The following is a 25,465-nucleotide window of genomic DNA, read 5'->3' as shown; positions in this document are numbered from 1 at the left end:
AATCTCGTGTGGCATCCACATTGTCAAAATCAGCTAAATATTCAGCCATGACATTGAAAATCTTTTAGATAATTACAGTAAGCTACACTTTCTGTACTCCAACAAAACAAACTCGGACAACACCGGTGTCCTGTGGTACTCCTCTCTCCACTCAAACTCACGTTTCCACCGTTGTCTTCTGGCAACAAGTCACATGACACAATAACAAACAGACCAGATCAAGCGAAAGGTAAAAAAAAATATTTCTCTTTAGGGTCCTTTCCTTAATGTTGTCAGACACTTATAATTAGGGCTGACCCGAATGCTTCGAAGCTTCAAACATAGCCATGGTAATCGACCTCCAAATCAGTATTGGAATGCTTCGGGGGGTTTTTTTATGTATATATATATTGGTATGTAATAACAAAGTATAAATCCCCAAAATACCTCATGAAACAACATCATTCATATTCAAAATGAATTATTATTACTTATTCTCAGACGGATATCGCTGTTTGTTGTGTGTAGAGGTGTATGTGTGTGCGGCAGCGGCACTGTCCCGAGCACTGAAACGGGGGAGATGGAGACAGACAGACAGACAGACAGACAGACAGACAGACAGAAGAACATGTGCAAAGCTTTGAATGCCTTTGAATAATTCTCACCAAAGCTTCAAAGCCCAAAAAATGGTAATCGGGACAGCCCTACTTATAATAACAATCTGAGCCTGTCAGTGTCAAAAACAAGCACCTTTAGAAGACGTATGGAAGGTGCGGAATTGCCTGAAGCGATTACATTGCAGCCTGTTTAGCGGCTGCCAACTGCAGCGTTCTCCCTCGATACTGGACCAATTTCAAAAATGGTTGTCCCCATTAGTCACGTAGACACATAAACATGGGAAAATAGGGTCCAGGTTGAAAAATAGATAGCCTTTAATGATGACAGTGTCAGAAGTACACCCCACCTGGATTATAAGACTACACTATCTGATCTGATATGCGTGACACATTGTCCATGTTGTTGACTTGAGTTGACAGGGACTTCCTGCTGTCTGTGCTCGCTCTGGGCCTCGCCCTCTGAGTTTGATTTTGACCTTGGCAAGAAAAGGCCGCTTTGAACTCCCCGCGGAACTTCCCTGGTGAAAAAACGGAAACACAAAATCCACCCAGAAACCATTTAGTTTTAACCTTTTATATGTCTTGCATCAGCATTTTTCAGTTTTATAGGCATAATGAACTAACAGCTGAGATGCATATGTCATTATCTGGGCTATAAAACATCTAAAAATGGTTAATTTAAGATTTGTGTGATAAACACAATGTTATCTTAGATTGTTATTTGTATATGCACATAACATATTATTATTGAGCTGTATTGTTGTGGCCAAACTTTCCACTAGAGGACAGTAATGAACCCACACAACTGGTCTAAGTGAGGAGGCAGGTTACAAACTTACCACTGAGGAAATTGTAGATGATGGGATTTGCTGCACTGTTGGCATATATGAGCCAATGTGAGAAAGTAAACCATGCGTACACTGTCTCTCTGTCATTTGTTTTCTTGAAAGTCCCAAAGACTCTGCAGGCAAAGGAGGACACGTGTCAGTTAAAGATTCATTTTGCTTGCTTTTAATGCTATACTATAAATCACATTAAATCTGGATTGCAAGAAACAAGGAACAATTCAGTACTCTAAATATACTGTATCATTCATAAACTACCGAGGTGAGCTTCTAATGTGAAAAAGAAATGCAAAATGTGAGCCCTTTGAATGGCTTTTGATCCTTGAAGCAGCAAAACTTGCGATATCTTCACCTTTTCATGAGATTGAGCACGCTGATCGGCAGGTAGCACAGGGCGAAAACAAAGAGCACCACCATCAGCATGCGAGCCGTCTTGCGTCGGGCTCGGACCTGTTTGATCTCAGCACAGACCGTGCTGGTCCTGACCCTCACGGGCTCCCCCGGCGCCGGAGCCGAGGCTGAGCACTGGATGGACCTCCACTTCCTCTGTAACACTGATGTGTTTCCAGGAATCTGTTGATCAAATATGTGCATACATCAGGCGTTGTAAACTCTGCTTTGTATGAGCTGATGCAGGCCTGTTGCTGTTGTTTAAGTGTTGGCATACAAACCTGTTGACACCACAGCTTGTGACATATCTGGATATACGCCAGGACCATGAGACATAAAGGTGCAAAGTATGTGACAATGAAGAAACAGGTGTGGTACACCTTTGGGTAGATCTCAGCTGTTGAAAGAATAAAAAAACATCATCATAATTTGATTGAAAACTGTCTGAATAGTGAGCGAAGGCTACGTTCAGACTGCAGGCATATAGAGCGGCCGGACTGAGACGCATCTCATACTGTATGTCAAACCACCTCCAAATGTAATTTGGATCCGACTTACAAAAATCACATTTCATGTGTGTTTTTTGCTGTCCACACTTTGTAAAATCAATAGATATGTCAAAAAGGTCTCAGACTTGCCCCCCTCAGTTACTGATGCTATGCCTGTCAATCTTTCTGTTCTCGCACAGCACATTTACAATGATAGGGTGGCAGATTTATCACTCAAAATAAGCAGTAATTTTTCAAACAATGGGTCGTCGACTTGACATACAAGTAAACAAGAGCAGGCTTCTCATTTCTAGCCGAAGACTGTGGATTTTGTCTGCATAAACGACAACCGTCGCTGGCAGATTTTATCAGCCATTTTATTATGTTTGTATTTTCAAACCTTATGATTTAGAGGAGGATGAGGAATAACCGATAACCGAACGTAGCGCTATCTATTCTAACGCAAGATTGGTTGGAGCTGCTGGGCTGTAAACCACAAAATAAATATGCATTGGATATGCATGACAGACCTTTTACACAATATGTGTTCCTGTCCTGAACAGGTATTTTTTGCAAATTCTGCCTGCTTGCCGAGACCTGCATGCCCCTCGCAGGAGTGTACACAGATATGCTAATAACATTCAAAGCGGGTGAAATGATCAGACATTGTAATGATTTCTAAGGCAAAGTAACAAAAATTATATAATCTTCTTTGTCAGGTTCATCTATGATGATAAATAATTTAATAAGTTTAGAGTTTATGAACATTTAGAAGAAGATATAATCTTCTTTGTCAGGTTCATCAATGATGATAAATAATATAATACGTTTAAAGTTTATGAACATTTAGAAGAAGATATAATCTTCTTTGTCAGGCTCATCAATGATAATAAATAATATATTAAGTTTAGAGTTTATGAACATTTAGAGTCATCAATGGTTTGTTAGACGATTGATTTGAAATTTCATTGATTTATCTCTCAATATTTCTGAAGGCAAACTCTTTGGTGTTCTTTTTAGATGTGTTTTAAGCATTTTAGACAGTTATACTAAATGTTATTATAAAATGAGAATGGGAAGTTGAAGGCGATCAAATAAATTATGTGCTGATAACACCATTTGATTCCTATCACATAAAGTGTCCTTAATGAGAGTTGAGGGGTGGATGCATTATACGGCAAAAGTGATTGTATCTGCCGAGTAGTGCATCCTCTATTATTTCAGCTTAGGTCATGTTAAATGTTTGAAACTCACACTGTCGAGCCAAAATGGCCCAAAATATGTGTTTGGTTCATTGATCTCCAGAAACAAAGTTACAGTGTGGATCCATTATTCAGCAGAGGTGTTTTATTACCTCTTCCACTCCTTTCTCTGACCAGGTGAGTGTTGCGTGTCTGAAATTTACACTGTGAAGCCAAAATGGCCAAAAACATGTGCTGATAACCTCATTGGATTCCTAAAAGTCAGGAGAGAAACTGAAGGTGATCCACTGAGGGGGATGCTTTATTCGGCAGAGTATAGAGTCACCTCATTCACATCTGAGAAAGAGAGAAAATAGTTAATTAGACTATAATGAATGTTGAATGTCACTGAAATTAATCAAAGACAAACACTTAAATGTTTAGAATTGTTTATGCATAAAGCCATTGTGCTTAAGGAGCTAAAGCCATTTCAATTTGTACAAGTCATGTTATGCCTTTGTGGGGTCCTTTGTAGATATTTGGGTCTGACTCTTCCACATCAATTATGAAGTGTGGTTCAGATGACCTCTGCTAAAAAGTGTTTAAATGTAAATTACTTTTTGGTGTTGACCTTGTGTGCCCTGTGTGACAGAAGAGAGGATGCATTTCTCAGGAGATAAAAGATCCAGCTCCTCTGAATCATGCATCAGCCACTTCAGAAATCAAATGTTCAACGGTTGACAGTTTGAATTTGATGGAAGTGACACTTCCCTGGCCAAAGGTAAGAGGGAATACATTTATCTCCAGCTGTCTAGTCGACGAGCCTGGTTACAGGCAACATGGCCAAGATGAGGACACTGTGACATAGTCGGTTGAGTTAAAGGCATTTACTTAATACATAGTAGTTGAACAGGGAGGAGTACAGTTGGCAACTGATAGGCATTCAAATCAAACAAAAACATCCAAAGGCACTGTCGCAGGAAGGCATGCTAATCAAACAGACAGCAGGACCTGGCAACAGGTAGTTTGGCAGGCTGTAACCTATAATCAAGAAAAGCAAGAGATTTCAGGCAGGTAACAAACAAACAAGTAAGAGTCGGGATGGCGGGACCTCCAAGGCACAATGTGTAAAACACTGGCTGTGAGCTGCCCCTGTGAAAATACAGGGACTGATAGGTAATGAGAAGCAGCTAGTGGTGAGTGAATGAAAGATAGGAGGAATACAGCAACCATACAGTTTCTCTCTGGAGACTTAAGAGTGAAATACATTTAACAAAACCTTCTGTACATGTCACACTCACGTGGCCTTCAGAAAGGAGCGGATGCAATTCTCGGCAGGTGATAAAAAACACCTCTGCAGAATAATTCATCCAAACTGTAACTTTATTTCAAGAAAACTATGATTCAAATTGTTTTATTTGATCAACTTTGACTTCACAGAGTAAATTTGTCACCCAACATCCATTTTTTCCCATTTTAGAACACTTTGGTATAAATGTCTGAAATGCTTAAAAGCTCATCAAGAACATTTAATAATAACAACAAAGAGTTTGTCTTCAGAAACATTGAGATATGAATCAAGGAAACCTTGCAAATTTTAGATCAATTGTATCAATCGAGTCTAATAAAACATTGATGACTTGCCCCAAACTGCATGTGATTATCATAAAATGGGCATGTCTGTAAAGGGGAGACTCGCGGATACCCATAGAACCCATTTTCATTCACATATCTTGAGGTCAGAGGTCAAGGGACCCCTTTGAAACGGCCATGGCAGTTTTTCCTCACCAAAATTTAGCACAAGTTTGGAGCGTCATTTAGCCTCCTTCCCGACAAGCTACAATAACATGGTACCAATGGATTCCTTAGATTTTCTAGTTTCATATGACGTTGGTATCTTCATTCTAGCTTTAAAGAGTGAGCCCGCTACAACCTCCGAAAGACTGATTGCATTGATGCTTTAAAGAAATTAGTGGTGATAAAACAATTTTGCATTAACTCATTGTTACCGTCATATTATTTTTAACTTTGACAGCCCTAATAGTAATATAAGAATAAATAAACAACTCTATCACATACCACAATCATTTAAATAATAGCCATCACAGAGGTAACCTACCTTTTGCGATTTCAGTTTGAATCGGCTATTGTTCTTCGGCTCAGCAGGTGTGCTTTGTGCTACTGGGTTAGCTCACTGAGCAGCAGCTCATTCTTTGGCTCAGTGGGTTTGTGCTCATGGAGTAGTTAACTTTTGGACTTCACTGTCGGTCCATTGGTCCGTGTTCCTTCCATTTATTTCGTTACGAGTCTGTGTTTTGTGTTGTCTGTTGTTTACATGGCTAACAGGATTTTAAAAATTGCGGTTTCCTGTGCTGCATTGGCTCATGTGTTCGACCAATCACTGTACACTTGTGTGTGTCACTCACGGTTCCTCTTGTTGGCAGAGCACCTACTTTGAAATAAGTTCTAAAAGGTCCTAGTTCCTAGTTCTTAGAACTAAGAAAAAGTTCCTCTGGTACGCTTCATTTCAGCATGTGGAGAAATCCAAAGCTCGACAGGCCTTCTGTGTCATGTTATTTTCTCATAAAGCTGGGGTTGAAAAGCTTTTTGTCTTTGCAAGGTTCTCCTCCTTTTTAAGACTTAAATCAACCTTGACTATCTTATCTGAAAAGTCATCCATCATACTTCATTAGTCCTTATAAACCCAGTGACCTTGCTCTGCTCTCATAATTTTAGTATCAAGCGGCAGCTAAGTGGCATCAGACACGTACACAGATTTTAGCGCACAGAGTAAATAATGCTCTCTCAAGAGTCCTATCTCTTTGAACAACAAATAGCAAATGTAAGTAAAAGTCGTCCTTTAAGTCTTTTATTTAGACATTTGCCTCTGGCAACAAGTGAGAGATTTGGCACAGTGCGTTCAAGTGTTTCAGGAAGAGCTGTGAAAACTTACCTCCCCAGTGTTCATCACATACTGTGAACAGACTTGTCTTGTTTGTTAGTTCAGGCAGCAGGCTGCTGCACTCCATCACAATAGCCTGAGGGATCATGATGATGCACGACACAACCCAGATGACAACAATACTCTTGCGTGCCCTCTTGGCTGTGCTCTTGAACATCAGCGGGTGGCAAATAGCATACCAACGGTCTTGGGCAATGCAACTCAGCGTTAGGACTGATACAGAAACAGAGATGGTCTGGAGAAGAAAAGAAAAGAAAGTAGTTAGATGGATTGAAGTTAGAGACACAGCTATTCAGGGAATGGTATTTTCCATTCATTCAGAGAAAATAAGATTTTGTCTGCAATAAGAACTAGTTACATCAGACAGATATTCATTAAAAAAGCATGAATTTCAAACATTTCTGCAATACAACATGTTGGATGTGGCCTTGGTGGCATCAGGGTAAACGTTGTGGTGGGGAATGTAGCACCACAATGACTGATTTTATCCACGTTTGTTTTCATTTTGGAGGCGAATCAGAATAGCAATCACTCTCATTCACCAAAGTACAATGGCTGCACTTGCCTCCACAATACAAGATTGAACGTCTGTGGAGGTCAGCCCAGTGTACGCAACGGTAATGGCGTTATAGTGATAAACCAGCACAATCTTGGTTGTCTCCTTGATGGAGAGCTATCTACTCTTGCCACTATCTGAATTACACATCTGCCTTGCTCTCAATGAGACTCTGGAGAAGGCAGAGTCATGCCAGATGAAGCGAGATTTCAATTACGGATCTGTGAAATTGGACCGTTGTGGCATGTTGATGATACTTCCTATTTTTCAGCGTGTTGCAGATTGTTGTCTCCACGAATTTCAATGAGTACAATTAGTTGGACTCAGAGAGCAGCGCCACCAATTTCATGTGGGAGATAAACCTGTGGGTTCTGGTGGTGGGTTCATGTCCTGTGGGAAATAAACGCTCAGCTCCATCATTTTGAAATGTTTAGCTTAATCATCTTCACCTTTGCTGACTAATTTCCTTCATTTAAAAGGTCTAAAAGAGAGGGGAGAAAACATTGCCTTGTAAGCAGCAGGGGACAAATCCTCACATAATTGTCCTCCTGACAGAAAATCAATAGTAGATTGACAGGTATGCTGAGCTTGCTATGGTAGCTCTGAAATTGATGGTGGCGTTAAAGGCCGAGCACGCTGAACTTGATGCAAACGAAGAAACCACTGGGATTAGACCTGCCTGTAGGCAAGCTGCAGCGCATCATTAGCAACTTATATATGGGGCACACTGGGATCTTGTTTCTTTCACCTTCTTTGGAGAGGAATGAAAAGGTAAGTCTGGTGTTATTATACATTATACATAAGTTGGGAATCACATTTTGAGAAGGTCATATGACCTGTTACCACCACATCCAACACAGATATCAGATTAAAACACTGTCAGTCCTTCACGCCTGTCAGATATTTGATCAAATGGAGGCACAATGTGATGACAAGCAGCAGATATCCATTTACACAACGCAACACATTCCCACTTACTGTGTAGACAGCAAGTTAAAAGAGGAAAATAATACAATGGAATATATGTTTCTTGTGATGCATTGAGCAAATCCCTCTTGTTTACTATAATAGTCAACTAAATGCAACTCCAAACCAAAGACTTTGTTGCGCCAATTTCAATATTCATACATTTGTTTCATAATGTCTTTCAGGAATCAGTTATGTCATTCGATTTACAACATACTGTACTGTATTGCAGATGGAGATAGCATACAGTTTCACTTCTTGGGGATGATCCCCCCCTGAGGCAATACAGCAATGCAGCATGGAAATGCCTGCGGAGTCTAACTAAAGCGAGGAATCTCTGTCTGTTTGTCTGTGTGTTATTCTTGAGAACTTCACACTTGGCAGGTGTATTGCTGGAGATCTAAGGGAGTGCTTTCTCGAATCTGGTGCAATCACATGACACATTCAATATCAATAAACTTTAAATAAACAAGCGAATGGCGCTCTGTTAAGGAGTGGGGGCGGGATTTCAGGGCTCTGCAGAGTCAATCCAGGGCAGACCGAGGCTCATTGACTACTGATGGATCCTGGATATAGCCTGCTTACGCTACATGGATGCTGTGTAACGATACAACCAAAGTTTTCTTCACTTCCATGGAGTCAAAGAGCGACAAGCGTATATCCTAGAGGAACAGCTCCACTCTTCCATTCAGACATCTATCTGTCTATTGCAACTCAAATTGTGTACGTTTTTGCCAGGCAAAGGAACTCCCGGATGGAGTTCGCCACCTTCGCTGGGCCTTTCAAAGCCAACCCAGAACCGGTGAACTGGAGGAAATGTGTTGCGATGGCCAGCCTGCGCCGGGGAGACATCTTGACCCGCTGAGTTCAATCCTCTCAGCAGGTGCACGGACCACACCCGTTGAGAAGTTCGAAAATATTTTTGGCTCATTTTGAAACTGTGGCAGGCAAACCTAGACTGTGGAAGGCTGGATGTCAGATCACTTTGATTTCATTTGAATTAGGCTACATAATGGGTGATTGGATAAAGGTCCAACATGTTACGCCGTATAGACATTATTGCCAACTTGGAAGTTGGCAATCCAAGCCTGGCTTAGAAGTTACCACTTTATTACCATAACACATGAAAGTAGGGGGGATAAAAAGTCTCGTCCCCCCCCTATTCTGGCGCTTATGAAGTCCGCTAAGGGCGGTTGCTATTTATTCACGCTAGTTACGTTGTTAAGTTACGTCGTTATGTCATTATTTTAACACAAACCATAATCTTTTTTCTAACCCTAACCAAGTAGTTATGTTGCCTAAACCTAACCAATCGGTATTGTGCGTTTCTGCAAGTGTGATACGAAGCTCATATGAAACTTATTTTTCATTTAGACACATCGTTCAACGTATCTGTGGTTTGCAGAAACGTACGATGCCAACGTCATTTTCTGCCGACTGGATTGGATGTGTGTGGTAAACCAGCAGCCAGCACAGCAGAAGAATGTGTCCCATGTCTGGAATAAATCCAGCCATCGTAATCCCTGTGGTTTACAGATGATTCCATCCAGAACACGTTACGTACATCACACCATACTTTGTGATATGGTTGAGGTGTTCACTTTGATACCGGTGTGTGTATTGAATATAGTAGGATTTGTTGAGTGCATAGGAAACGGGATTTGTGCAGGATAGTGCAGGATTTCGATCCACCGTCTCCACACTGATGCCCTGTATACATCAGTGTGGCCTGCAGTGTGATGTAAAATGGATGATTCTTTTTGACAGATGTGTTGGCACGGTGGGGATGATGCTGCAATGGAATTTATAAAATGGAGAAAGCAAAGAATTGCCCAAGGCATTAAATCCCCATAACATCAAAGGTCTTAGACAGAGCACATCTCTTGGGATGTGGAAAAAGTATTTTTTTTTACCCACATGAATACAGAGAAAGAAAATAATAGAATCATGGCTCTTTCTTGTGTAATTACCCCCTCTGCTCATCTTGGTTTGGTTTCAGGAAGAAGCCTAGCAGAGACTCTTCAAAGCTGACCTGCATGGTCTCTCTCTATCTCAGCCTCCACATAGTCCCCTTTGTTTGTTTGGTTTGCTTTGTTGCTTTGTAACATTCACTCTTCCATGAACACACTTACTGATTCTGTGAATAGTGAATATGGACAGATTTAGTTCAGTCCACGTGTGTGTTCCTCCGCCTTCTTTGTCTGAACCGTGAGCCACTCATATTCATGAACCCTTTTTTATGAACAAAGTGGTTTAGATCAGGTCAAGATTTCTAATATCCTGTTTGTAAAGCAGATGTCAAAGTTGATCTCTTACCTGCAGATAAGGCACAACTTTGCACAGAGTTTTCCCAAAGAACCACGTCTCTGTGATGTCTACCACGAGACTCGCAGGCAGGCAGATGATGGTGACCAAGACGTCGGCAAAGGAGAGATTCACTATGAAGTAGTTGGTCACGGTGCGCATGTGGCGGTTTTTCAACACTGCAAAACAAACTGAAAAGGATGCACACTCAAAGACCACCCAAGGATTTGATAATCTACCACTCCTGTACCTGTATGCTGCATCATATGATTCAGATGATATCCCACAGTCCCTCAGATGGCATTTCAAAGACCCCATAGAGCTGTTTTCACAGGCTGTAAGACGAAACCCTCTTGTATAGAGCTCAGGCAGTGGTGGTGTGCCACGTTACAGAACCTTTTTCATTTGGATACATGTCATGTGAAAGATATGTTTACTAGTCTGTATGGATGGGTATCGTTAGGATTTTATTGATACTACTACTCTTTTCGATAATCCTTTTCGGCTCGGTTCTTTTTCGTTACTAAATAATTGCTTTTTTATTATATATTATTTAAAAAAATAATGAATTCAGAACAGTTTTAGAATTTATTCATAGTTTAGATATAAATAAATGTTTCTAGAGCAACAACATTAATGTTTACAACAACAAATCACTATATAAACTCAATAATATCTTACAGGAAACTAATCTAGAATGTCAATAAAATAAATAATATTTCTGAGTGAAGTAAGGTAAGAATGAAGAGCACAGACATCAGTCAGTATCAGTCCTTCCTCCTGGACTCTGTCCTCCCTCTGCTGATGTGATTCACTGCTGCAGCTAGCGCTGGTAGAGAGAGGAGGGGCTGCTTTGTCTCAGCTAGCAGATTAGTTTACAAGAATTTTAAGATACGTGGCAAACAAAGCTAATCAGTTAGATTACATACAGACAGCTTTTCACTTTTAGCCGAGATAGCACGCTGTGTCTGTGGAAACATATAGCAGCGGTGGATGAGAGACTGCAGACAGAGCAGATTCAAATAAATTTTTTTTACATGTTGATATTATGTTTATGCTCGTTGAACAGGTGTATTGATAAAGTATTGGCTTTTTACTTGCGAAGGTTTTATTGCACTTGCAGTAACAAACTTAGTTGTCGTAGTTATCTTCATTTCACCTGGTTTACTTCACGGTCTCCACCGCCGCCTCTCTCCTCTATTTGCTGGCTTCGCTCCGTGTGTGCTTGTTTGTGTGTGTGTGTGTGTGTACTTGGAGGAGCTCAGCCCGACACAGATATCAGAGGAGATGCATGCTGCAGCGTGATAATAAATTACACCAAAACATTAAAAAGTACCGGTAAAAGAGCCAGGGTCTGAAATTAGCACCCGCCAAATGCGAGTAAATTGTTTGGCAGTGGCGGGTAAAATCATCAGGCCATCCGCCACTTCGGAGGATGAGGAAAATGTTACACGTGGGAATAGAGAATCGGTTCCTGTTGAGAAGGTTCCTAGTTGTCTGATTCCTTGCCATCTCATTATAAAATAGATATTAGAGAGGGAATTATGATGCTTGTAACTTCCTAACTTACACTAGTTCTAAGCAGCTTATAATACATCATTTAAAACTACTAATGCCAAAAAAAGAAATTTAATCAAAGCAAATATTTGTAAATAGAAATACAATCATTTATTTTCTAATCATTTGAATTGTGTACTTTTTCCACAAATAATCACTACAACCAGTACTGTGTACAGTACCCTCCCACTCCTGAAAAATAGGGCTCACCAGAAGCTACAGTGTAATTCAAACACTGTAATTTACCATGCATATAATGTTTTTTGTCTAAAATATATCGGACATTGAATGACATCAGATCTAAAATGTTATTCCTATATTTAGCGCAGACATTTCAGAAAGTGGCAGACAAAAAAAAATACTTGCCTGCCGCAGTGGCAGGCAGTGAAAACAGTTAGTTTCAGACCCTGGTCGGCGCTTATCAATACTCCGGTCTTTAATCATTTTGCACTGGTGCATTTAATACCGGATTTTGGTACCCATCCCTAGTCTGTATTGTTAACAGTGCTCTTGGTACATGCGGTATTTTGTTTATGTGCTGCACAAGCCATTGATTTAAGGTGGCACAAGAGACGTGCTATTTTTCTAGAAACTGCTTAAATGGAATTCAGACATATAATTTTGCTAATTATTACGCCTGCGCTTGTCCTACCACATCAAAATGTTGTGGAGTCTCGCAATTTTGCTTGTCAATCAGACAGAATTCGTGAGGCGAATAATGTGGGTCAATTTGGAATACAATTTGTCTGGCTCTATTCCTCATTGAAGTGAATAAGGGTCAAAATTTGATTCTGACTGCACCTTTGCACTTGGTCATCAAACGCAACAAACTAATAAGAATGATAAAGATGAAAGACTGACTGCCTTAATAGCTGGAACAGTGTGAGAGTGTGGGACATGTCAGTCAAAAACAGTCCTGAGAAGACGTCTTATCAGTGAGAACACCTGTGTAGGTGAACCATGCAGGGCTGCACAGCACCCTTAAGCTCTGTCCTTTTTAATCTGCTACCTGACTGCCAGTGGACTCTTTAGTGTGTATTTAGTTCTCTGTGGATTCACTTGTGTTGACAGACCACTGTCAGATTCAAGTGTAAAAAGTGTTTTCTTATGCTTACTATTTCTTTTTCAAGCCCCATATGTGATATCATCACTCAGATAAGACCTGCAGTGGGTTATATAAGCAGGATGAAAAGTCTACACCGTGACTGTAATGCACATCAAAGACAGGATAAAGTCAAATCTGATCAGCACCGGGAATATGAGAAGTTGCTACAATGCTTTGATGCAATCACTGAATCTGCGATGAAGATCTAAAGATATACTATAACAACTAAAAATATTAATCACACCTGCTGCGATATAAACAAACATTCTGGCTGCACTTTCTTCTTTTGTGCGTCAACAGTAAGCTAAAGTACTGAAGTTTGATGTTGTTTTTTTTCTGCTGATAGAAAGACATGAGTAAGCTCCTTTTCATCCACCGTGTCTCACAGCTCCCCACGCTGCTACAGGCAGCCAGCTGTTACAGGTGCTATCATACAAACACAGACACATCTAGATCACATATCATCTTTCAGAACCAAGCGAAGGCAGCACCACTACCCACACCAGTATTCACCATTCAGTCAGACTTAAGAAGGGTAGGCCGTCCAATCATTTCATTCTGGCCGAATAAAATCATTGGACAGGTTTATTACAGTCCTGCGACAGCCACACTTACTGGATTTCTTTCTTATTTTTTTGTCAGAGCATTTGATTTATTCATTGCTGTTGGAATGTAATGAGAATTTCAACTAATATAACAAAAATATTTGAACAGCACTACCTACTCTACCTCTGAGGATAAATATATTCTAGTTGCCTGTAGACGGATGTGTAATACTTTGGTTTTATTACATTTACTCAGGAAACTGTGTACTTAATTAGTTAATGTCACACAGCCCGATATAAAGAATCACTTCATCTTTCGCCTGCAGCAGTCTGAAAACTTGAACTCTTTGTGCAGTCGGTTGCACAAGAACTCCTTCCCATTTCTACATCTGATTGATCGCTCTGTGGAAGCAACATGAGGACTTCTTACACAGCGTACACAAGAAAAGTGCTGTTTGATCTTTCTGTGAAGTATTTCATCCTGCACTCTATAGGTGCACAAAAACTTTTTGGGTTGGAGTTTTGTTTTCCCCTATAATCAACCTGCAGGTCTACCAAGATAACTACCATGAAATCAGCAGGATAGTGTGTCTGAAATGGATATCTGAGTGTCAGTTTGTAACAGCATGGCCAACCACTGCTCTTTCTTTCTGCTGCCAAATGCTCAAAAATAACAGCTCTTCTTTTTTTACCTCCACCTCTGCTATGATGGAGGAGTTGATGACCCTCAATCTTTGTCTCCTTTAATCAAGTCTCTCTCAATGTTAAGTCCCACCCCAGCGTCCTATTTCAAATCACTGAGGAAAATTACAATCTCAAACCCATTTCATTTCAGGTACAGGAGCTGCATAAAAAATGAAAGCATATCCCTGCCTGACTTCGTCAAATAAAACGTTTTTTATTTGAAAAGCCCAATAAAGTTTTCTGTGCTATCTAAATATCATTTTAGTAAATTAATTTGCAGCAATCGGTACAGTTGTCTTATTCATATCTTTAAGTCCAGGGCCATCATCAAGCAATGCAATTCTGACTGACAATACATCTTACTGCATATTAATGTGTAAACAAACTCTGAAAAGGTAGTAAAAAAGGGCTGATACCAATTTGTGACACAAGTTATTAATCAAAGTTTCTGACAAATGCTGTTTCTCCAGTATTATTATTTATTATTTGTCCACACAGCATCTGAACTTTTCCTCATCTTGTTTTTCTCAGAAGAGACAATTTTATTTGGAATAAAAATCTTCCACTCTTGCTATCTCTAGCTGGCTTTAAGCTTCTCACGAGGATTTTTAATTGTCAAGCTAACAGATGAGTTAATTTAGGTGAATTTGTGGATAATTTCCAATTAAAAATGATACCTTTGAAGCTCCATTAAGCAGTGTTTTGATGGTCACATTAAATCAAATGACTCCCTGCAACATGTAACAAATTTTGTGTTAAGTCCTTCTCAGTTCTTAGTAACTACTACTAAAACTTTATTTCAGAGTTAGTATTAGTCATGCAGTTTAGAATGAAAAGGTAATATACCATTATGCTAATGTACCAACACTAATAGTCTAACATTATTGGCATAACTTTTTTAGTAATTTGAGGTGTATTTTTTGGGGGAATATGTTCTAAATCTTCAATTTCTTCATTATTAAACAGTATTTTGATCAAGTGTTGAGTCAGATATGTCGACCATCCTCCATTATCTCTTTTCCTCTTTAATCAAATGGGCCATACTATTAGAAAGCTAATGTTAGGTTACACATAGTAATGGATTTACAAATAACTAACGCAACCCAATGCAGCTCTGTAGTCTACAACAGTAATTCATTGTTGTGGTTCAACTGCCCATATGTTTGAGTCCTAACAGCTCTCAGTGACCCACCTCTACAAAACCATGGACAGCGGCTCACAAGCACACGTAACTGATGTATGCTACCAATACTTGCCAACATTGAGACCTCAAAAATAGGGAGGATTTCAAAACCAAAGCAGGGCATCTGGAGGTAGTCCCCCAGAAAAATGAGAGTTTCAGAGACTTTGATTGCCATTTAAAAAATGAAAATAACAAAATAAAAAGTTTAAAGGGACTGTTTGTAACTTTCTAAGCGTATAAATGTAGCGGGTCGGCACATATGCGCGCTCGCATATGCGCGCTCGCGTGTGGCCGCTGTCTCGTCTCCTCTGCCTGCTCGCCTTCACTCAGACAGCGCGCGCGTTCTCGCGTACTCGCTCCACCTCTAGACGTGAACGCGCGCTCACTCCACACTGCAGAAGAGTTAGTTTAGCTCTGAGAATATCTAGTGAATGTACAGTGGATGTTTGTGTAGAAATAAATGCTGCAGCTCCTCCAGACCAACAGAGCTTTCCCGTTTCTTGGTAAGTAACGGGGCTCCGCAGAGAGAAACGTTACCGTCTCGTTACCGACCGGTTGCCGGTGTCTTCCTGCTCTCTCCGGCTGCGGGCGGAGGGAGACGAGTTTCTCGCTGGGGAGCCCCGCTGCTGAAGCCTGCGCTGAGGCAGGAGAAGCAAACACAGTATCAGCATTGATTCATGGAGAGACCTTTGTCTGGTCAGCTAACATTACTGCCAAGCAGCTGAAATATAGAGTGATGTTGTGCTTTTAGCTGACGTGTGTCGCCTCACTGTTTTGAGCGATGCTCGTTCATGTCTATTTAGAGCGAGCACAAGCATGAGCCCGACGCTGACTTTCGTTGATTTCACGGCCACAGGTGTCGCTGTTAAGAAGCATTTCTGAAAGTTACAAATAGTCCCTTTAACCTGTGTGAATCTCTGGCATAAACTAATATTCATCTACATTTATTTGTTTTTGCCCCTGCTTGAGTACTGTATTTCTCTCTCTTAGTACTCTCCATTTCTCTCTCCGTCTCTCACTCACTGAAGGTCCTTTCAGACACAACCCGACAACGGCACCATTGCGCTCCGAAACCTGTTATTTCCAATGGCTTGCACCGTGCCACAACAGCTTTTTGCTGCGTCAAGGAAAGCCCAACTTTGGGCACTATACACGTAGTGATGTGCGCCGAGCGCAGCTCAAACCGCGTTGTGTGCGAGCAGCTCTCTTCCACCAGAAAAACAACATTTGATGTAGCTGTATTGTCGTCCGGGTGGAAACAGAAGGGCTTATTCATAAGAAGAAGAAATACTGGACAATTGGGACCCAGGGAGGAATCTGAGAGAGGGCAATGAAAAACGTGAGTCTCCCGGGAAATTTAGGGTCGGCTGCTTAATGCAAATTGTGGCTGGACAAAGTAAATGAGTGGTTGAAACAAAAAAAGATCCAGATGGAGTTGGCGAACAAAACCGAGGCGAAGACACTAGAGATCATTGGTGTGGATGAGGACTAAAGGATTATGCCATCACCAAGCTAAGCCATCGCTGAACTGCCACAGCTGTTCTTTTCAAGATACTCCCAACTGTCCAGTGCTTCAGAGTGCTGGCCTTGACATTGATTATATTGGAAATATAAAACCAGGCTACAAAACAAACAGTAGGTGGTGTTGCATATTCATTTTGATGACATTCTTTCATATATCCAGATATCCATCACTGCATCTCTGGAGAACATGGGCCAACTTTGTGAATTAAAACAGATTTTATAAAGTTAACGATATGACATCATATAGATTAAATGTATTCATGTGCCCTAATGACAGACAGTGATCAGCCTTTTAGTTTAAAAGGATTTAAAGGAGTTGCACTGTATAGAAATGGCTCCCAAAATGGTATTATTTTCTTCATGCATTTTTTATTTTTGCATTTTTCATATTCTTGCAGTGTTCCCACAACAGCAGAAACAGTACTACAATTTTCAACTTCCTGTTGCAACAGTATTGTAGAGCCAGGCATCGTATGAATGTGATGTTCTGTGCCATCCAGATTTCTCTAGCTCTTAAGAGGTATCACCTGTAAGTGATGTTTTTTCATGTATGTATGTTGATTGTTTGCTTCCATGTACTTACTATATGTTAGTTTTAGTGTATTACTTTCAGTTTCACACTTCTCATTTAAGTAAAGAGTCTCAACATCACGTTTTGCTCTTTAGAATGTGGAGGTGTTACTGGATAACTGAGGCGCTCCAGTGAGATTATTGCTTATATTTATTACTTATGATAGTTTTAATAATAATAGTTTTCTTCATGAGTACACAATTGTTAGGAGTTCATTTCTTCACCATACCAATTTAAGGGTACTTACTTTTAATATCATGTCTTTAAAATGATATTTTACTGGTTCTCTTGATTATTTAACTACTCTGCTTTTGAGTTAAATTTCTTTTACCATACTAATTATCATTAGTATTTTTTATTAGGCTAAGTTCTCCCCACATTTTTCTCATACGGTCTGCTCACTCCATTCAATTAATATTTCCATGTTGGATGTAATTGGCTATTTGTTACAAACTCCATATCTTTCGTGTTAACACGATAGCCCGCCTTGTGAGATGATTATTCTGAATCATGTTAGATTTAGTGAAGTCAGATAACTAGGAGAGCTCTGTCTGATATGATAGTATGGCTTGTGTCTTTATAGGACATGGGAATGACTTTAAAAGTCATCATTAATACACCAGGTTTTGCTTTGACTTCGACCACTCATATTTTTACATAAGGACATTTGCTTCCACCATTACTATCTACTAAAGAATATGAATTATTATACATCAGTCAAGTTTACTAGTACACAGCATGTGGTGAAAGTAGGTCTTGGTTATTATTTAAAAATGCGGTTTGATTTCAACATAACACAAGATGAAATCCTCGCTAAGAGAGCCAGATGTGAGATGTTGGCACATACACAAAAAGAATGAACTGCTCTGCTTTATAGTCTAAGTAATGAATTCATGACTATTTAGGAAATAATTGGCTTTGAATCAACTTCAGACTTTTGTGGGTGTGCTGTGGCTGGTGGGTGGCTACCACAGCAACAGTTATGTACACCCACTTCAAACGCATAACTTATCCCCTCTTTGATCTCTTGTTATTGTGGTCATAATTACAGTACTAAACCCAAAGGCATGCTTCTGATGCTGCAGGCTGAACTAGGTGATGTCACTGTCTATAAAGTGCAACAGGTGGTCATCAACCCGTAGCAAAAGGCAGTTTTAGTGGTATATATAAAAACAAATACATTACCTACAGTATCATGCCAAGATTCTAGTAGGGGGGCACCATAGGTGGCCAAACAGATCCCAGTAGGAGCTTTTGCTGCAGGCCTGTCAGTGATGATGGATTATTGGCAAAAGCCTCCAGCTGGCATCTTTGCCACCTGTGGTGCCCCCCTACAAGAACCATAATTGGCTTGTTATTATTAAACCTGAATTAACTGCTTTATTGGACACTTTGGGGCCGCAGAAACAAGCAGAAAACACAACATTAACATATTATCACCTTATAAAGTTGATATGGTAATTGTGTTAGCAATTGCAAATTTAAACATCCAACAGACACAAAGTGACATTAGTATTCATTTGGAGTCGTGTCTTTGTTGCTGAATGTAAGTCCAATATTCACTCTCACTTTAGCTCTGTTTTGGGCTCCACCATCTCCCGAGGGAAACATCTGTCTCTTTAGCTGCTAAGAATAGATATAAATATAAAACTATCAAAAAAGTCAAGATATTCCCTTGAAGGACCAGTGTGTAACAATTAGGGGGATCTATTGACAGAAATGTAATATAATATTAATAAGTATGTTTTCTTTAGTGTATAATCACCTGATAATAAGAATTGTGTTTTTGTTACCATAGAATGAGCCGTTTATATCTACATAGGGAGCGAGTCCTCTCCACAGAGTCCTCCATGTTGCACCGCCATGTTTCTACCCAGAACGGACCAACCAAACACTGTTAACTTTTCCTGCTTGGGCCGGAGCCGATAACGTTACTCGCTGCTGTCATCGCCGCCGCTCTCTGTCTCTCTTGCTTTACCACTCACTTTCCACATAAACACGCACTCTACTCTTACAAGAACTGGCTCTAAAGAGGGCCATTCACGTTTCCGCGTCGGCCAACGAAGCAATCCTCCACACTGTGCACACGGGAGAAGTTGTAATCTGCAGCCTCACTGCAAGATACCGCCAGATCCTACACACCGTTCCTTTAAAATGCTGTGTTATCTCTGTGCTCAGTTTTGAATCAGTAATAGTGGGATTTCCTTTCAGTGACAGTAAAAGATGCAGCAAACATCAATAGAAGTAAGGTCGGGGGCACAAGATCACAAAGAAATCGAAGCCAAGATGATTTCAAAAGCCCTGTGTGCAATTACTTCCATTCTGCTTCCTCATCTAATGGAGACATCTATAATGACAAGCTGTCAGCTCTCGCTATTATGGCCCATCTGATGACGCATGCCGGTACTCAGTATAACCTGGATTTGTTAGACAAATAAATAGAAGACTAACAAGGGTCAGTCTGCTGGACAACCTCTGTCTAGTTCATGGAGTATATGGAGTTATTAGGCATATTTAGGTTATCTTTTTCTGTGGGAGAGAGAACACAAACTGGTGTGTTTGCTGCCTATTTGTGGCTTTCACATCTTCCAGTCTTAGTATGAAGTACAAGCCTGCGGCATTACTGGTGCAATTTGTGCTTTAGGGGTTAAATGAAGAAACTCACAACGTAGATATGAAACTGTTGAATGATTAGTCTGGAAACGTCGGGGTGGTCAATATTAGTGTCTGATTACTGCAATCACGACTTGTGCAGGCCCGTGTTATTTATGTTTATCTGTCCATTACATCGAAAGACCTGCTGGACTGACCTTTTTATGGCAGGATGGATTATTGCTGTGAGTTGTCTGACACATTTCATGTGTTGTTACTAGAAATGCATGGCACTACCAGGACACTACTGATGAAAGAAATGGTATTCCTATAAAATAGCACTTCTCGTTACCCGACTCCTTTCGAGCAGCTACTTTATTCGCAGTGAGATGTCTGTATATATGTAAAATCATTGAATATTTTAGTTTTCATTTTCCAAACCATTATAGTAAGAATCTGTGAATGAGGTTTTCCTTTATAAAAACTGATTGAACTAGATTGTGTGGCATAAAGTTAGGGAAAACTTGACATTGACAGATTACTGTAGCCTATTGACTAAATACTACAACAACCCAACACTCGCTCAAGCGAGTCTGCAATTCCGGCTCTGCCTCTTAAGATGGGCTGTTAAGGTGGACCAGCTTTTCTCCTTAAAGTGATGAGCCGCTCCTCTGAGCCGCTCAGCTTTTGAGTTAATTACTAACATTTCTTTTAACTGTTTTAACCGACAGCGTTAATCGGTTAAAATGCTTACTGTCGGTTAACGGTTAATTATGGACATCCCTATATACTGTATTTCTTATGTGTATTGTTTAATTCACTTTTCATATACTCCAACATGCATTACACCTCCTCTGTCTCAGAAGCTGAAGAGAAATACTGCACATCTAGTTGCAAACTGAGATTATTAAAAAATTGTACTATCAGCACAGCAGGGTCCTGTTCTTAACGGAGATAAATTTGGTCCGCTTGTTTGCTGGGACAGCAATTATGACCAAAATGTGTTATTGATTAAGAAAAAGGTTTTCAGTGAAGAAAAATAGCCTCAGATGAAAATAATTTATTTCTTTTTAGTACCAGTGGGAGTCCATGGTGGCTCTAACGTGAGAGCTAGTACAACCTGCTCAGTTTGATCCTTCTCAATCTCAACTCCTAATGGCTCTTTGTGCACATTTTTGTGTTTCATCTCACTGCAGGATTCCTCCCTCTACTATTTTCTTGATCAATAACACATTTTGGTCATAATTAATGTCTCGGCAAACAAGTGGAGCAATTTTATCTCCGTTAAGAACAGGACCCTGCTGTGCAGATAGTACAACTTTTTTAATAATCTCGCTTAGTTTGCAACTAGATGTGCAGTATTTCTCTTCAGCTCAGACAGAGGAGTTGTGATGCGTGTTGGAGTACATCAAAAGTTAATTCAGCAATGCATATAAGAAATGCAGTAGGCTATATTGCCCGAAATCTTGATGTTATTTTTGATTCTGAACTGTCATTTGATGCTTAGGTGACTAAAGTGGTGCAGTCCTGTTTCACCCACCTGAGACAGCTTACCAAGGTCATTCCTTTCCTCTTGAGACTTAGACAAGGTCATCCATGCTTTTATCTCCTGATTATTGCAATGCACTTTATTCTGGTACCAGCAGGCGGATCATCCAAAGACTGCAGTTGATACAAAATGCTGCTGCCAGGATTTTAACGCGTACTAAGAGAAGTGACCACATCACACAAATCCTTGCTACTCTTCACTGGTTACCTGTGAGTTTTAGAATTGATTTTAAGATTTTACTGCTGGTTTTTAAAGCCTTGAATGATCTGGCTCCTGCCTATATCTGTGATTTGCTGACTTCCTATGAGCCTGATCGATGCTTGAGATCCTCTACCAGGGCCCTACTAACGGTTCCAGGATCCAAACTTGTCAACAAAGGTGACTGGGCTTTTGCTGTCCAGGCCCCTCAGCTGTGCAACTCAGTGTCTTCCTTTTAATCTTTACTTTTATATTATGGCTTTTTCTTAACTGATGGTGCATTCTTGTAACAATTTATATGGTTTTATCTTGTTTCGATTTTAAGTTCTAGATGTTAATTACTTTTATCATGCTTTTATTGTAAAGCACTTTGTAACCTTGTTTTTGAAAGGTGCTAAATAAATAAAGTTATTATTATTATTATTATAATATTCAGTGTTGTGTTGTCATAATATTTAGTCAAAACAGTAGTCTGTCAATGTCACGTTTTCCCTAACTTTATGACACACAATCTAGTTCAATCAGTTTCTATAAAGGAAAACCTCATTCACAGATTCTAACTATAAAGTAAAATATTTAATGATTTTACATATTTCAAGACCTTCTCTCACTGTGAATAAAGTAGCTGCTCAAAAGGAGTCGAGTAAAAAAAGTGCTATTTTATAGGGAATACCAGTTCATTCATCAGTAGTGTCCTGGTAGTGCCATGCATTTATAGTAACAACACATGAAATGTTGCAGAAAACTCACAGCAATAATCCATCCTGCCATATAAAGCTCAGTCCAGCAGGTCTTTCAATCTAATGTCAGATAGACATAAATAACACGGATCTGCACAAGTCGTGATTGCAGTAATCAGACACTAATATTGACCAACCTGACGTTTCCAGACTAATCATTCAACAGTTTCATATAAACGTTGTGAGTTTCTTCATTTAACCCCCAAAAGCACAAATTGCACCAGTAATGCCGCAGGCTTGTACTTCATACTAAGACTGGAAGATGTGAAAGCCACAAATAGGCAGCAAACACACCAGTTTGTGTTCTCTCTCTCCCACAGAAAAAGACAACCTAAATATGCCTAATAACTCCATATACTCCATGAACTAGACAGAGGTTGTCCTGCTCTAAGATGAACACAAATTTGCACAAAAAGCCATTAAGAGTTTAGATGGATCACACTGAGCAGGTTACAATAACTGTCACGGTATAGAGCTTTAATTTGCTGGGTACCACCAGTGGACTCCCTCACTGGTACTAAAAAAGAAAAAAAATATTTCCAAATATTTCATAGCAGTTTCCCGATAAAGTGCTTCCATATATTCAAAGCGGTGGCAATAAAAGTCAGAGAAGCAGCTGCATGAGTCACTTTGAGTCCCCTTTAAGTTAGAACTGCCTAACAGCATTTTACCTCAATATGCTGAATCTGAGTGTGAGTCAGTGACTTTCTCAAATACACCAGAAAACCATAAATAGCAACAAAACAGTCCAATAAGATCAAATGATGGAGAATATAGGGGGAAATTGAGACAAAAAAATGACAGTATTGTGAATTGACATGTGCAGAAAGCCCTCCCATGTCTTGTAGCCTGCTGAGAGCAAAGTATGCTGCTCACAGTGTGGAAAAAGTGAGAGATAATTTGCACAACCTACATCTTCAAACACATCTCTGTGGTTATCCAATTCTGAACATTTTCGAGCTGCACTTTGCTGCACCGAGAGACGCGCTCTGATTCACCCTCCTTGATCCTTCTCCATCAGCAGCTGCTGCACTCACATCAAAAGAGGAACTGGACTATTTTATATTCTCCATCACTGTGGCATTACACCTTCGCCCCCCCCCTCTCCCCCCCTTGTAGCAATATTGCCCATTCACAAAAAGTTGTAGCCTACACTGTTAAGAATTTCCCAGTAAAATAACAGTAAAGAACTGGCAGCAGGGTTGCCTTTATGTTACTGTAAAATTAACATTATTATACTGTCGCTGAAATTTACAGCTTTGTACTGTTAATGAAAAATACAGTTTGAACTGGTTTTTTTTAAATTAATTTCACAGTATTTTACAGTTAATTTACTGTTTAAAGATACATTATATAGCTGTTTTTCACCTTTCTTTTACATTATCTTACTGATTTGTTTTAATGCACTAGGAATAGTCACACTAAATACAATTAAAGGCACTTGTAAGGAAAAAGGCTATAATAGACTTGTTGACAATTTTCCCAAAATGTCTATCTATAGCTGGCTACAAGCACAGAATGCAAAACATAACAACATGTGAGTGAAGAGCAGAGCTAATTCACTGATTTTACAATCATGTACAATGTACAAGCCTCACATGTGCAGATCAGGTCCCAGAATTAAAAAAATACTGCATGAAACTGTTACTGATGATACTTTAGACAGTTGATCAGCAGTAAAGTGCTGTTTTTTAAGAATGCATTATAGTTCAGTTAAAAAAATTTAACAGGTTTTCTTTTTTATTAACAGTAAAGCACTGTTTTTTTTTTAGCAATAACAGGTTAATACTGTTGAAATCCTGCTGTAAATTAACAGCAATTCTTTACAGTGTACTTTCACTGGAGGATAGTCCAATGTGGAGTGATGATTACGCATGAATGGGAAAAAAACATCAACTTACCCAAGGAGTTTCCAATGAGCGAGACGAAGAAGACAATAATGTAAGCCACAATGAGAACCCATTCATACTGCTTGGGGTGTAAGTACTCCCTCCAGATGTATCTCAGAAGTTCATCGTCATCATCCACAGCATGTACATGTAACTCCGTGCTGTTGGCCACATGTGCAGAAGATAAACACTCCTCGCAATCCATATTCCCAGTGATGCCAGACATCCTCCCGAGGTGTTTCTGTTGTATTCCTGCTGTCAACCGGGTGTCTTCTGCAGTGACCGCAGGTTGGAGAGCAGACTGCCAATAAAGACGCGCCTCTGTAGTGCGATGAAGATGATGATGATAATAACGCGCTTCACAGAACCTCGTCAGTGTGACGCTGATTTCTCCTCCGTCTCCATGCGCGACCACAGCAGGTCACACACTCACACACCAACTCAGCTGACTGCAGGGGGCAAGCAGCTATGAGCCACTTCAATGACCCAACCCACTCATAGAAATGGATTTAAGAAGCAGAGGGGGATTATGTAGTGGGAAACTCATTGTGTGCTGATATTTGTTATTTTCTAAAATATCCCCACCTGTGATTTGGCTCTATAATACTAAATATATGGTACACTGTAAAAAAAAAAAAAAAAAAAAGTGTAAAATAACGGAAATTTTCGGGCAGCAGGGGCGCCAGAAAATGTCTGTTAAAAAACGGAAAAATACTGTCCGTTAATTAACATAAATAAACTGTAAAAAAAAAAAAACTGTAATTATCTTTATATAATTAGCCTTTATTACTGTAATATTACAAGAAATATTTTACTTTTAACATATATTTATTGTTAGAATAGTCATACACCGTAAATCTAAGACCATTTACATATAAATCACAAATGAAATATGTAATTTTACGTCGCAAAAGCCCAAATTTATATTGACTCTCAGAAGTTTTGCAAAAAAAATCTGTATTTTTACAAGAAATATTTTTAGAATTCCATGAAATCCTTTTCTTCTAACATAAATTAATTGTTAAAATAGAGTCATAAAC

At 39.7% G+C, this 25,465-nt stretch overlaps 1 protein-coding gene across 1 annotated transcript; it reads right to left on the bottom strand.

Moving 5' to 3' along the window:
- Positions 1-440: 440 nt before the first annotated feature.
- hcrtr2 (hypocretin (orexin) receptor 2) lies at positions 441-24,900 on the bottom strand. The gene is made up of 7 exons (XM_037783239.1): positions 24,438-24,900; positions 10,301-10,479; positions 6,454-6,697; positions 2,113-2,228; positions 1,794-2,014; positions 1,436-1,557; positions 441-1,114 (listed from the first exon to the last, which is right to left on the bottom strand). Exons 1-7 carry the CDS (start codon positions 24,649-24,651, stop codon positions 957-959), a joined length of 1,254 nt encoding a protein of 417 aa, XP_037639167.1. The 5' UTR covers positions 24,652-24,900; the 3' UTR covers positions 441-956.
- Positions 24,901-25,465: the final 565 nt, after the last annotated feature.

This window comes from Sebastes umbrosus, chromosome 10, assembly GCF_015220745.1.
Source record: "Sebastes umbrosus isolate fSebUmb1 chromosome 10, fSebUmb1.pri, whole genome shotgun sequence".
NCBI lineage: Eukaryota > Metazoa > Chordata > Actinopteri > Perciformes > Sebastidae > Sebastes > Sebastes umbrosus.
This window is presented reverse-complemented; position numbering and strand designations above follow the sequence as displayed.

What these genes read in the sequence shown, in the direction of transcription:
- hcrtr2 (XM_037783239.1), bottom strand. Translation starts at nt 24,651, where the DNA reads ATGTCTGGCATCACTGGGAATATGGATTGCGAGGAGTGTTTATCTTCT. An exon ending in GCTCATTGGAAACTCCTTGG is followed by an intron (nt 10,480 to 24,437) that starts GTAAGTTGATGT and finishes CATCCTTTTCAG; the next exon opens with TTTGTTTTGCAGTGTTGAAA. An exon ending in ATGTGATGAACACTGGGGAG is followed by an intron (nt 2,229 to 6,453) that starts GTAAGTTTTCAC and finishes TTCTTTCAACAG; the next exon opens with CTGAGATCTACCCAAAGGTG.